At 35.7% G+C, this 15,339-nt stretch overlaps 1 protein-coding gene across 22 annotated transcripts in view; it reads right to left on the bottom strand.

The window, feature by feature from the left end:
- Positions 1 to 15,339, bottom strand: part of GPHN (gephyrin) — a 272,370-nt gene that overhangs the window by 43,163 nt on the left and 213,868 nt on the right. For 12 of the 22 annotated variants that reach the window (XR_011725992.1, XM_071744385.1, XM_071744381.1 and 9 more), the window contains 2 exons: positions 5,143 to 5,185; positions 1,706 to 1,843 (listed from right to left, as the gene is read on the bottom strand). Coding sequence is in view for 21 of the 22 variants with exons in the window: in XM_071744385.1 (XP_071600486.1) it covers positions 1,706 to 1,843; positions 5,143 to 5,185 (181 nt within the window). In the remaining variant the exon portion in view is untranslated. Of the gene's footprint in view, positions 1 to 1,705; positions 1,844 to 5,142; positions 5,186 to 5,694; positions 5,746 to 15,339 lie in introns of all 22 variants that reach the window. The other 10 variants (XM_071744382.1, XM_071744363.1, XM_071744367.1 and 7 more) reach the window with 1 other exon arrangement.

The following is a 15,339-nucleotide window of genomic DNA, read 5'->3' as shown; positions in this document are numbered from 1 at the left end:
GGTTTAAAAAAATAAAACTATTTTTTATGTAAAAAAGAACAATGATGCTACAGTACATTTAACAGTACCTTTTACGGTAAAATAAACACAGGCTGTGCTTATTTTTCAGGGAGGTACATGCCAGAATTTTATCCTTTATTTCAGGAATTCACTGTTGTATACACAGCATCTATTTGGACCAAATGTATCTTAACACTGTGGCTCATTATATGATCCACAATGGGCTGTTTTAGCAAAGACATTTAACTTAGAGCTGTCCAAAAAGATCTAGCAGCTATGTTCAGGTATTTATTCCTTAATGCCTTTTCCTATGAAAATGCAGGGTGCAATATGCATATTCCTTGTAGATCCAGTATTGGTGCTGTTCTGAATGCAGGACATGCAGCATCTTCTCAGAGATCTGCTTATTGTTACCAAGACACATAACAGTGCTGACCTTCACTTGGAGTTACTAAACACCCAGGTGGGATTCTACATAGTCTGCTACATCAGTATGTTAGTATGAAGACATCTCAAAGGTTTGTGGCAGTACAAAATTTTGGTGAAGAGCACAAAAACTTTGATCTTTCAAGCCAGTAGACAGAATATCCCATTCAGAAACCATTTCTCTGCTATTTGGACTCCACTGATGACCTAATCACTTTGCCTCTTGTGGCTCGTGGTTCTACTGTTTCTTTGCTCAGCACCTGACTTTTGGAAAATCTGGAGGAATCCTTGGAGGAGGTTTTCTCTTTCCTTCCTACTTTAGGATTACCATCAGCATGCTTCCTGTCATGATTTTATTCTCTGCCAAGAAAACTCTCCCAAAAAATGCCCAGGCTTGGTGTAAGTGATGGCAGAAGCAGTGGAGAAGCAATAAGCATTATGAATACACTTCTTCATGAGGGAAGATAGTTTAACTGAATAAACATGAGAGGTGCCTTACTAATTCTTTTTAGAGGCAAAAGATGCCTTCACCTACCCTCATTTACTTATGAATATAGACACAGACACAAGGTCTGACATTTTGCTTGCTGTGTGGTGCCTTTTAAGACAAACTCCTTAACAGGAACCCTTGATTATAGACTGATTATAGACTTTCAATGAATCAACCATTAAATGCAATTAAGTATGAGAGAAGAATCAAATGTAGTGATAGGAAAGGGAATTATGGTGAAAAGTATGAGAAGAGGCAAATTCTGAAAAGAAGGGCCAGGCAGGATCTGGAAAAACAGATTGAGATGAACTGTTAAAGATGCATACACGAAAAAGAATCACTTTGAATCAATAATCACTTTGATTGGTCATTAATCTCAAATTGGAAACAGGTTTGAATAGGAATTTCCCACAGGAAGAGAATAGAGTGAATGACCACAGCACACCTTGGAGCTAACCTGGCATCTATAAAAGTTCAGTGCTAAATCAGCCACTGAGACAAATTATGGTTTATGTTTTAGCTCTGGTATACATAACAAAGACCAGAAGAATATGCATTTATATATTTAATTAAAGTTCTATTACATATTCTTTCAGAGAGCAGTACTGAGCTCACTCAACTATTTCCTGACTTTGAAAGAAGACCTATGCTCCTATTATTGACATACCTTAAATCAGTTTCTCCTGGAGAGCGTACTGTCTTGGACACGTCACAACATTAATAAAAGAGTAAGTGCTTAAGAAGGTTGTAAAATATGGAAATTCTCACAAATAATCCATCTTAAAATACCTCTGTAATTGATGATTTCTGTTCCAAGCACTGGGGTCATCTCCAGAACTGTGATGAAGGCCTTGTCCATAGATGTCAATGGGAATGGAGACATGCGGTGTCTTCTTGCTACCTTGGTAATGTCAACAGCACTGTGACCTGCAACAAGAGAGCACCAGGTTTATGTATGCTACAGTTTGTGGATGCTCATAGTGATGCTCATTTAAACCACTTAACTGAAATTAATCCATCACTTCAGGGTAAATTAAATTAGTTATCACTATTGAGCATTTACATCAGACACTGGGAAGGCATGGTATTCAACTAGAATTAGAAGAGAAATTTAACATCAAATGCAGTCCACATTTGAAAAAGTTCACAAAAGTGTATATCCTTCCTTATAATGAAAAAGACACAAGTCTCGACGAGCAGAAACCCTTCAAGATGATGCAGTGTTTTACACTGAAGATGGTGAGCTGAGCCTTAGTTCTAGGAACTACCAACCCAGGATGAGTCACTTCTCATTCCGTTCTCCACAAACACATCTCCACAGACCACGTGCAGTACACGGATAAAAGAAAATAAGGGACACTGTCCCACTCAGTTTGCAATCCAAGAACATGATGGGAGTCAAAAGGTTTGAAAACAGAACAGAGAGAAGCACAATGAAATCATTAGGCAGTCAGGACAGCAGAGTGTTTCCAGTTAGTGGGCATCCTACCTGTTGTCAAGATTTTGCATTCACCATAGCAAAGTGACATTGAAAAGTATGTGAAGGTACTAGGACAGATTAATGGAAGCTTTCTTTGGTTAAGTATGAGGGACAGGCTGGGAGAAAATACAACAAAAGCTGTTTGAAAATTAAGCCAGCAGCATGATTGGTTTCTTGATACTGACAGAGCAAACAAGGGGACAACAAGCTCTGAAGGATTTTGAAAGTGAAGATAAGCAAATGAAGAGAGGAAATTATTGCAGGAATACACAAACAAGAGTAACAGATAAAACTCAAAAGACTAAGAAAATGGCATTTGTCGAAATATCTTGAATGGATTCACCTAGAACAAGAAGCTATTTATTAGAGCCAAAGTGATGTTCTCTATGTAATACATAATGACACTGCTAAAACAACATATTATTATATAGCTAAATACAATCATAAGACAGCACTAACAAACAACAGAAACTAACTTAAAGTGACATGGTTTGCAGTATCTACCTACATATGGTAGGCACATGTCTTCAAATTCTGGAAAAAAACAGACTATTGCTTTAAGTTCAGTCTTCAAATAAAAAAAAATACAAAAATAGTAAGACAATAATGGAATCTAAGTTTTTCCTTCATATGAGGAGGTCATTTAATCAGCCTGTATACACAAAACTTTTTCAGCCCTGACATATGCTGGTCTCTCTGTGTGAGCAACTGTCCATGATTTTATTTTTTGACATTATCTTGAGTAGAAAAAAGTAGTGACAAATAAAAATTCCGACCTAACTCCAGTCCCAAGGAAGATTCTGAAGAAATTACTTGAAGAATCTCTTTGTATGTATTTAGAAAAGAACATGACTATTAAGGCAGGCACTGCAAATTTGTCAAGCACAAGTAACTGACCTGAACTAATTCCTTTTTTAACACACCAGTTTTCATACTGAAGAAGAGAGATACAGCCACCGAGACATATTTTAACTACATTATGACTTTTCACACTCCTAAACATGACTTCCTCATAGGCAAGCTAGGGAGAAATTATCAAAATTAAAATATCGTCAGGTAAGAATGTACTCAGAGGAAAAACTTCATTGCTGAATTTAACAGCAGGAATGTTCCCAGCAAGCTTGCTTTTGCCATTATTATGCCTGTATTTTGTTAGCATTTTCATAATAATTAAGAAAAGGAAATGAAAGAATTTGTGAGAAACGGTCAAATTTGCCATACCTTTCTTGGTATAGAGAAATAAATTTAGAAGCAACAAAATTCTTGCAGGTCCAGTTGATGCCACACAGTATAATGTAAAACTTTTTGCAAGCTGTACAAATAAATTATTTTCTTAAGAGGAAAAGCTGGAAAAAATGAAGGAAGATGCTCTGAAAAAATATGTCGCAGCAGTGAAAGCTGGGGGAATTGTGTGGCAGCAAACAACCCTTATGCTACAGCCATTAGCTTCTTTCGTGTTTATGTTTTACTGCTACTTAACCCTCACTGTTAGCTACTTTAGAAACTAACATTTCACTTCTTTAACCCTTAAAATGTGATTGAATTCAGAGGCTTTGGTTGGTGCCCAGAGCACTACTTTCATATTCATAACTCTGTGTCTCATACCCGTCACTTGTTTAAGTCAAAAGTTCTGTCAAAATCCACTGAGAAATGCATTCTTCAACTTAGGGTTTTTTTTTTTTTTAAATTAGATAAAACCCTTTATCTCTGACAACTTTGTTTCAACACCAAAAGTAATGCCTGTTACTTCTGCAAGAGAAGCCAAGGAAATACATTCTCAAAAACAGAGTCCCTTAAGGTTTAACACCAGCATAAATAACCTTAATGAAGAAAAGGAGAAGTGTGCATGTGTAACTACTAACCTTTCTCTCTCCCTATTTCTTCCTACAAACAAAAGCTAACTCTTTTAAAGGTTTCGTACATTTAAACAGTTCCAGAGACAAATAATGAATTTTCTGAATTCTAAAATTAATCTGGTGTTTTTTAATTACAAGTAACTGACATTAAACAACTCTTCAGACCTTCCTAAGCTATTTCTTGCTAATGTCAAATAGCAGGTGACTCTAAAATAAGTCATTAAGCAGCATTTTGCATGAGAAAATAATACTCTAGCTTTGAAGTAGCTAAGTCAATTGGTTGCATAAGGTAGAAAATTCCTGACAGCCTTCTCATCAAAAAACTCAGCTTCCTACTCCTGTTTTGTTATACATATATATATATACACACATATGGTCAATCAATTTTTTAACTAAAGAACTGTGCAAATTAAAGAAGGGGTAATTTGGTTAAATCTGAATTCCTAACATTTGCATTTTTTGGTTTGTTTTTATATAACATTCAATTTCATCTCCAGGTATGAGAAGAAAGGCCATTTATATTCATAAATATATGAATATATCATATATATTCAACTTGAGAATTTCCATTTTCATTGGTTTTAAGTGTTAATTCTTTTTACCCACAACACTTGGACACACATGATCACTTACAGTAATACATCACTACAAACAGCAAAGACCTCCATGTCACTAGAAGGACAACTGGATAGAAAACATTAAAAGGAAACTATACATTAATACACTTCTATTTTCTCTTTGGACTTAAGTTCATTGTCTTTAAGTTACTAAATTTCTTCTGCCAACCTACTTATGTTCCAAACATACCCTTTGCTTCTCATCTGACTATTATCTGCTGCCTTCTGAGCACTTCTAGTTTCTCAATAGAGCTGTGCAGTCTCAGTACTTACTTGCTCTGAGGATGTTCTCTTTGCTGCTGCACCTAGACTGGACCTGCAGAGAGAGCACAGAGCCTATGAGTTACAGAAGTTAACAAGAATGCAAAATACAGAGATATAATGGGCAAGCTCCTGGGATCTAAGACAGAGGCTATATGTATTTTCAGCAACATTCCTACATGCTCTACGTGAGATAAGTAATTAACCAGGAGGTTTGTAGCTGATGGTCAGAATCTGATACAAGCAATTTGATTCCACCCCTCCCCCATAAGAAACAAAATGGCTGAAGGACATTAACAGAGTAAAACCAAAGAACACGGTTGTTAAAATTATGTGTAAAGCTCCAGTTTTAAACAGAAGATCCACGTTTTCTTACACAATTGTAATTACAGTAGCTCTGATTCTAGGTCCTCTTTTTTGATTAGACATAATTATATTATCATGACCTGCTTTAAATTTCTACTATTGATATTTTCAGGTATAATAGAAAGAGTTTAAAATAATTCAGATCATGTTGATTAAGATATTTAGTAAGACTTCTTCGCAATTGTATAAGGAACTCACATTTGTATAAACAGCTCCTGGCTGGAGGCAGATAAATTTATTCAGTTGTTTCTGTTTGGTTAAAAGAAATGCTATGTTCAGTATGAATTTTACAGTGCAATTCTACTTTAAGAAGTAACTGTGTGACAATGACAACAAGTTTCTCAACAAATCCTCTTCCTAGATCCTTAGCTGCCACTGTGCTATTCCAGACATATTAGTCTGACTCCATGGAAACTGAAGGATTCGCACTGGTCTAATATTCCAGTAACACTGGATATTCAGAATTCCATCTCTGTACCATGTTCATTTAAATAAGAATTGTTTTATTAAGAATATCAATCCTGCAAACACAACACAGTGTTCACCTATACTGAAGCATCAGCTCTTCTCAATTCTTCTCAGGTTTGGGAAGACAGCACACCAACAGTGAGGTTGCAAGTTTTCAGATGAACTAACTTGAACAGCAGTCTATCTTCTGGCATGTCAGCTGACTGAACTGGTAACACTTGAATTAAAAGCTTTATGTGTGGACAAAAAACCCACCTAAATTAAGCTTCACAGGAAGACAAACCTCTGAGAGACTATGAACAGAATTCTTCTCTTTTTCACTTCATTGACAAATGTACTGCTACATTTCAGGGAGAGGACTAATAAAGTGAAACCATGTACACGTGGTAAAAGAAGTGGAATAGCACAGGTGATGCTGAGGCTGTAATTTCCCTGCAGCCCATTTGTCTCTGCTGAAAAAGTGAAGGGGTGAATCCAGATAATCTTTCAAATGACAGTTTCAATCTGCAGTTAGAGAAAAAGTGCCTAGAAAGTGAATACAATTGATGAAGAATGGTACACACTTAGCCCCAAAAAACCTGTCCTTGCAAAGGCACAACTATTTAAGGCTGAAACGAACTGTGCCTCAACTTTTAAACCTCTTTCTTCTGTTCCACAGCAGCTTGCCCCAAATGTATATTCACACAAAAAAACTGGATTCTACAGCGCAACACAGTCTACTTATTATAATGGAATAACTTATGGAAAGTAATGTTGCAACTTAGAGTGGATTATGGAGTCCTTCTCTGAAAAAAACTGTTGTTTAAAAAAACCAACAGAAAAAACCCAAACCCTCCCTCCTTCCCACCAAAAATGCTATACAAGAAAACTGCAAACAAAATATTAATGATGCCCAAATTTGGCCCAGAGTTGTTTCACCAGATTCAAAGACAAGATATCAAGTCTCTATGGAAGAAGTAAATCTTTTACTATAATTTACCAGAGGACAATTCTGGACCAAAAAGATGATATAAATGATAGGAAAGCACAAAAGAGAGAGAAGCATAGATTGAGAGAGAGAGTGAAGCAGGATGGACATGGCAAGGCAGAAGATGGTATGTGCAAAAAGAGGCACGGGCCTATGTGTGTAAGACTACTGTTTAAAATGGAAGAGGCTCTCTTATTTCTCACTGAAAACCACATGAAAAGAGAAAACGAGGAATGGGTCTGCTGCAAAATAACCGAGCGATTCAGCAAACTGTGGAATGAAACTCAGTGAGATAACATAGCCCTAAAGAAAAAGGCAAAAAAGAAAAAAAAAAAACGAAACTACAAAACACAAACGTTAGAAACAATCTACTAAAACAAACTAAGTAAAATATGTGATCCAAAGGACACAGATAAAAGCTACTAGAGAAGGAGGAAAAATGTTAGCAGACAAAGACAGTGCTAAAGAAGTAAAATGGAAGTCAAGAGTCTTCAACAAAGTGGAGGAACAGAAGGAGCCCAAACCCATAGCGCAAAGCAATGTTTGCGAATGGAAAACAGCTCCTTTGAGCAGTAATAGTTACTCTCGAGTTGTAGCCTCTATTCCTCCTCAGTTCATCTTTAAGCCCTTCCAACCTATAGTGGAGCTAGTGTATGGACAAAAACAAGAGATTTATAATGAACAGAGCAGCTGAGATTTGCAGATCAAATCTTCCAATATAAAAAACGTGCTGACAAAGTTTTGCTCTTACAGCGTCCAAATGACAATGGTAACAAAAGACAGCTGGCTTCACACACAGCCTCTTACAGGTCATATTTTTTTAATTCTGTGCACACAGAGGACTTTAAATTTACTTATTGATTCTTATACCCAGCCTACAGTTTCCATATTATCACTCACCTGATGGGCAACATATGCAGTATGAGAAATAATTTGCTTCCCACAATTTTTAAAAGCAGCTGTGGAAGAGGAATCCATGATAATAAAATAAAAGGCTTGATCGTTTCCCAACCTATGCTCACAGCTGCAGAATACAAACCATGTTTTAACATAACTGACATCAAAGTTAGTTATTACATAATACTTTTTTTGGTTTAGTATGAATTGCACATTGATATACTAAATATTGTTTTTAAACAAAACTGCAGTAAAATATGATTTAAATAAAACCCACCAGTTTTCTAACACATACAGTTTTAGCAGCAATAGAGCTTTGTATAAATGGGATCATGTGCTTTAAGTGCCTTTTATCATATTCATTATTGGTATGTTTTACTACTTTGTTATTTGTGACATTTATAAAAAATCCGTGTTCTTTTCACAGCTACTGCTAAATAAAGAATCCATATCCCACTGCATACAGTACCATGACTGACTGGGTCTGACTGCTGACCAATTAGTAGTATTATTTACTACAATTCTTTTTCACAGGTAGATACAGAAATAATAACCTATGGATGTCTCTCCTTTCACAGGGAAAATATAGATTTATCATTTGTCCATTTTACAGCCTCTTGGCTCACAATGTACCTTGGCAGAAGATACAGTGGGCTACCAGCCAGTACCATTCCCCTGTGTAGTTCAGCCAGTATGGAACAAAACCCAAAGCATTCAATTCACATTACTTTGTTTTTTAAGCAAGTTGGATTTTATGTTCTTTAAGATATAATTTTATCATGATGGAGTGCAGAGTAAGCTTTTTCACCATATGCTGAAGTATCAAATAGAATGTGAAATAAAGCACTCAAAAATAAAGTATAGGCATGGTAAAATAAAGAGTTCTGCTGACCATTTCTATCTATCAATCATGATTGGTCTGAAAAATGAAATCAATGACTGTACTAAATTGAATTTATTTAAATCTACATGATATGTTTTGCTGCAAATAAAAATCAGTCCACAAAATTTTTTACATGAAAAATAGAAAAAGACACAAAGAAAAGATCATGCTACAAGTGAAAAATTAATGTGAAAAATAATGAAAAAAGGAAAATTGAAAAACCCTTTAACACTTTACCATGACTGTTAGGAACAGTTAGAGAAATTACTTACCTTTTTAAAGTCATAACAAGATTAGCACAGAGTATTAAGTCAGCTCTTCATTATGGGAGGTACAATTAAAAGCCATTGGTTATAATAAAACAAATTGCTACACAAAGATGAAGAGTTTCCAGCCCAATATGAAAAGCTAACTCTTATGGGAGTACATTTCAACTCACTCAAGTTTACAACATGAGGAACAATTCAGAACAATGACATCAAAAATACGAGTTATCACCAACAGAAAGAGCCCATTTCTCAGGAACACAGAGCCTGCAGGAGGCTAACCCATAACCTTTATCACTTATGGGAAAGCACATTGCTCCTCTTTTAAGAAAGCATGCAGAATGTGGAACCACCAGCAGAAACCCAAACAAACAGACAGACACAGAGGACTAAGGTACAGCAAAGGGAACGTGTTTGCCAAGCTGTAATGAAGGAAGCAGGAGATGCCAAGCACAGCAACCATTAACAGCTCCAGAACTCTGTTCCTCTGTCTCCTAACACCAGGCAGACCTGTTCAGGAGGTCCTGCACGTACTGAAGCCACTGCCAGTGAGAAAGTGCATAACTCACACAACCTCTCCTTGAAACTTCAGCAGTATTAAGAAGGTAATTTATTCTGTGTGATGGAGGATAGTGTGCTGCTGCTGCTATTTTTTTTTTCTACATGGGATTTATTAGTAATTCCATGATCTGAGTGCTGCATGACGTACTCTGTGCACATGCCATTCCAATGGGCTCTCAAATACCTGCTTGCTTTAAGTAGGTTTCAAATCACACATATTCTGAATTATAACTCTGGTGGTTTGAGCTGTCTTTTGCCTGAATATGTTTCTTCCCCTTAAGAATGTAACACATACAAATCAGTATCTGCAAATAAATGTATAAAATAAAAGTAAACTGTAAATAACAATGTCTCAAATTGTTCTAATAAGACTGTAAAAAAGTGATTTTGGCTTGTTCTGCTAAGAAACTTATATTAGGGTAAAATAGAAGTAAAATGAAAAACGTAATGAAGTACATGGATTGGTTTCCTTTACAAAACTGCTTGAAATCTGAGTAAGAGAGATTATTGCTTTGATTTAACTCATACGGATTATAAAAAAGAGATTGTTAAAAAAAAATCCACAGGAAAACTGTATCAGGAACTGAGCACTTCGGAAAATGTTTAACATAGCATTTGAGGATTAAATGCTTCTATTTCCTATTTCAGGAATACACTGCTATTCAAACAACACTTTTACACTGAGCTGAATATGTGAGGTCTTAAGAGTGTGCTGTATGGCCATCCGAATTAGGACTAAAGTGAGTTCAAAACTAGAGAGTAATTTTTTCTTATACTGAGAAAAGCTCTGAAAGGGAAAATGAGCTCGAAGAACTTGTTAGCAGCTTACAATACTCAAACACATTTTTAAAATGGAGGAGCATTGCTGTTGGGAAGATTGATCTCATGAAAATATGCAAAAAGTAGCATTGTACACACGGAATCAAACATTTGTAGTCAGTGGGAAGAAATAAGCAAAAAACCACCTGAAGCTAAAAACATCTGAGGAACAGATTTTTACCCCTGATTAGGTGTTCTGCTCAGTAAACTGGACACTGGAGAAAAGTAATCTTATAAACTTGATTATGCCTTTATATCTTCATCCATAATACTTCTTTTCTGTGATTTTTCCTACTCACCTACATTTTACATACAGGTCTATTTGATTTCAGAAAACTGTGAACATATCCATGGAATTTTATGGCCAGATAATGGTTTCTCCTAAGCACTGGTTGAATAGGATGGTGGAAGTGGATTGATGAATACACTCCAGAAACAAGAGGTCTGAGCTGACTTCTTTTACAGGAACAAAAAAGATAAATAAAAAGGGATATTATCCAATATCTGGAAAAAAGTTAAATGAAAACACAAAGGGTAGTTTTCTGAGATGCAAATAAGATGCTGATTAGTCATTGCCTCTCAATGGAAACTGACTTTGTCCTGGCAATGCAAAATCATTGCTTATTACTAGAAGAGGCTTCATACAAAATCTTACACATCAAATAAAACTGCAAGCTGAAGACCACACTGAATGGCAAAACAGGAAGAAGTATGATAAATACTGGAAAAAAAGAGATAAAGTAGTAAATTGCTGGTCAGAAGGCTAATTCGAAAGCAAATTTGCTACTACAGACCGGCAGCATAGGCTTAATAGTTGAGAATAAAAAGAGGCAAAGAGAAAAAAAAAATTAATGAAACATTTACTTCTGTATGAGAAAAAAACATGAGCTGGATTTTGTGTTTTAAGAGCATGAGACAGCATACAGATATGCTGTGTAAAAAACATTGGAAAAAACATCACATTTCTGGGCTTATTCAAGATCATACTGGTTTTGTTCAGTGAAGCTGTATTAATTACAATACCCAGATATGGAGAGGACACACATCTTGTATAAGCTAAAGCCCTTATTAAATCAAGAAAAAAAAAATCACTGCGAAATAGTTTGTGCACAACCTCCAACAGATATTTGTAACCTGTGCTAAAAGAATCCAAGTGGGATTTGTAAGACACAAGAAATCTCTTGAAACACTGCACTTGGGAAAATCAAAAGTTCTGATATTTTTATTATAGCTGTGAACAAGATGTTTCACTTATTTGAATGAAACCTTAAACAATCTCCAAATGTACTAGAAACATTTTCCAGTTTAAGAAGCAGATAGTGTAAATAAAGGCAGAGAGGATAAATTTTCTTTCCAAAGAGATACAAGAGAAAGAGGTTCCTGTTGTCCTCATTGTTTGCCACAGAAATGGGATTTATTTACCTCTTTTCATGCAATCTCACACCCTGGCAATTTAATTGATGAATCACTTAGCCTTACAAGTATATGCTCGATATCTGAGTTGTATCCTATCTGATCAGCACTAAGACTTTTAAAATTCCTTGTCCAATCCAGTTTAACCAGCTGCTTAAGATGCTGTCAGATGGTCTAAAAATAGCCAGGTGATGTATAGAAATTCTTGTCCTCAAGCACACTATGAATTACTTTCTAACCCTTGACATATACTAATAATGCTGATGTCTTTAAAAGTTTCATTTCAGTTGAAAATATTTTGCTCTTAAGTGACATTTCAACTATTTTCATATTTCTATTTCTTTAATGCAGCATTAAACCAACAAAATTGCCACATTAAAATTTCCACTTTAAAAAAAGGAAACTCTTTTTCTTGAATGGTGTGGTCTACAAAATCAGAATTTTAGAATAAAATCAATCTGATATAGTCAAACCAAAACTGGTAAGCTAAAGTGAAACCCAACATTTAGGGAAGTTCAGGTCAATGTTATGTGTGCAACTCATCTTTCCTTTGGCATGCAGGTATTGTGATTTAATAATTATTTTCAGCAGGGCTTTTGCACGAGACAAGATAAGACCATTTCATTTTTATCTCCCTGTTTAAAACTAGTTTCATATTTTACTTATTGAACATTACCCAAACTCTGTTCTAAAAGAGGAACTGTTTACTTCTTCATGGATATCTCTGTTTGGTTCTACAACATAAACCATCTTAGTACACATGAAGCAGTTTAATTTTACAAAACCTTTGTGAAGCAGAGGGAGGACTTGATTTAAAAAATGGGAAACTGAGACTTAGAGATATCAAGACTGAATTTAACTTGATATGATTAAAGCTGGATTGCAGAATTCAAAGCCCCTAAGATGTCATTTATTTCAACTACATTTGGAGTTCTCAGCATGTGTGAACACCACGTGTATCTCAAGAAAGACACACAGCAAATGAGAAGCCCTGGAAGTGGTGCAAGAAGTTTTCCCAGTAGGAAACATGAACTTTGCATTAATACAGAGACAGAAAATGCAATATAGTGTTCACTGGCACCCATTCAGGGCCTTCTGCTACAACATTGTGTTTTCTGTTCCAGCAGACAGACACAGATCTCATGATACAAGAGCAGGATAGCTGTAGTCACCTTTTACCTTCACCCCATCTGCTAGAGTTGGGAAACACAACTGTTTTCTTAATATCTACTTATTGTCAATATCTGAATACCTGCTGGTTGGGAAGGGACAGAGCCTTTTTTGAACTTTTAGCTTTTCTTGGTTTTGTTCCTACCTGGATCCAAGGTCTGTGGGAATCAAAAAGCATCCCTCCATTGACCGGATTGTGAGTCAAACTTGTAACTGTTAACAAAGCCTACAACAATTATTTCATTCTTACAGTCTTATCCTCCTGGAGGCTGATTACATGGCTTAATCCTGCATTTCTATGTTAAAAGAATTTTTATACTCTGAAACAATAGCAACCAAACCAAAACAATGATAAGCTTCAAAAGCCACCAATCAAGTGACCAGTGAATTTTCAGGCCTAAAAAGTCAACAAAAGGCATTCACCCATTTTCTTTCATTTTTAAAGTATCTTTACATTTAAATTCCAGCTTTTTTCCATTGGCATTTGCCAGCAATTTTGGTTGGATATTTTTACAGTTATTATCACTTTCAAGTGAATAGTTGGACTACTTTTTAAACTACATGAGCAGAAATAAAACTTTTCCCTTTGTTGTCTGATCAGTATCTCTGCAACAGTGTACCTCTAAAGTAGCTGATTTTAGTTAAGCTTAACATTTTTATTTGCTCTTAGAAGCATCAAACTGGAAGGGCTTCACATGGAAGCACAAAAAGTAGTAAACGTTTTTAATGATAACCTTGCATATGGCGTATATTATAGACAATGATATATACAGTGTTCAGTGAAAAACCTCAAACTTACACACTTTCAAGTATAAAAATAAATAAAGCTCTTTTAAGTTAATATTTAAACTAGTGACCAGCAGCTGTAAGGAAAAATAAAGGTTCAGCCTGTGAATCCACCTGAGCAGTAAATATCAGTCCATTGAGCTTACTGTACAAAAAGTTAGGTTTCTGCCTTTGAGTTGGAGTAGAAAAACAGAGTATATTCCTCTGAAAAGAATCCTTAAAGCGAAATCAGAATCACCATGGATGAATGATGTGATCATTGCAGAGAGTAAACAAACTGTGGAAAGCTGAGGCTGGAACTGGGCAAGGGCTGCACTAACTGTACTGTCATACTCAAGACATTATTTGTGAACAAAATAATGCAAGGAGAGGATTTGCATTTAGGATTTTGCTTTGAGCCTCTCAGGCTCAAAAGGATAAGTTTTGCTTAGTGCTTTCTGAATTTGGCAGTCTGGATTGCAAGGTCCAGCACAACAGCAACCACCAGCCTCCCCACAGCAGTTTTGTGCCTGAGAACTGAATATTCATTTGGCTGGGCTTCTGGCAGCACTGAATCTTGGAAAATCATGGAAGATAAAGGGAGATGGAAAATATTGTGAACAAGGACATTCTTCCTCCCCTCCAGCTCTTAAATGAAAAACTTTGTGGTAATAATGCTTAGCAAAAATACCTTGTTTTTATGTTACAAAACTGCATTTGAAAAACTGGACAAACAGGAGATAATGTAGGGGAACTGATAGGAACCCACTGACATTGGAGCTCCATGCTACTGATACTGATATTGACACTGCTGTGTATATCTAATTTGATTTCCATCTGTTAAAACTGTCAGTGTCCACACATCCATTAGATCACATGGATGGCATTTTACATCAGTGATTACTCCAAAAGCCGAAACAGCAGTGTAATAGAAGCTTTGATCTACTTTGATTTACTACTATTTCAGACTTCAGACTCATTTTCCATAGATTCCATCACTGAAACTGACTCTCCAGAGTTTGATTGCTCTGGTAGCTGAACCTAGAAATCAGTGTGCTGAGCATTATTCATAGTGTAACAGAATAGAAACTAATATCTGGCTTCTCAAGCAAACTGACTTAAATAGTAAAACCAAATACAAATAAATACTGAATATTTTGTGCTGGTGAGCAGTGTGCTAATGGATTTAAAAAGAAAACAGTGGTTGTCTAGAAAAGAAATGTCATTTATATCTAATCAAGTCAATTTTGAAGCCATACAGTCCAAGGTACAGTAGAGCACAAGAAAATGGAAAAATCCCCTTTGCTTAAATGGATGTAATTACAGAGAAATAATGTTCACATTGACTTTGGTAAAAGCTTATGTAGATTACACACGAGTCTAAACTCTAACCAGTCAAAAGGAAAATGACATTCATAGCTCCCTGACTTGATCTAATTTGTTGCATAGAAGATTGCACATTTATACCACGAAGCAGGGTGAAATGTCTCCCTATTTTGTGGAAGAAGAAAGGGAAAGAAAACAGAGATAGGTATTTAAAATTGTCTTGGAACAAAAAGCAAAGGACTTCAACATTCCATAAAGGGAATGATGGAAATTATTTCTGAATTACTTGATTTTTAGAATATAGAAAT

This window comes from Heliangelus exortis, chromosome 5, assembly GCF_036169615.1.
Source record: "Heliangelus exortis chromosome 5, bHelExo1.hap1, whole genome shotgun sequence".
Lineage (NCBI taxonomy): Eukaryota > Metazoa > Chordata > Aves > Apodiformes > Trochilidae > Heliangelus > Heliangelus exortis.
The sequence above is the reverse complement of the archived record's forward strand: the minus strand, read 5'-3'. Positions and strand labels throughout refer to the sequence as shown.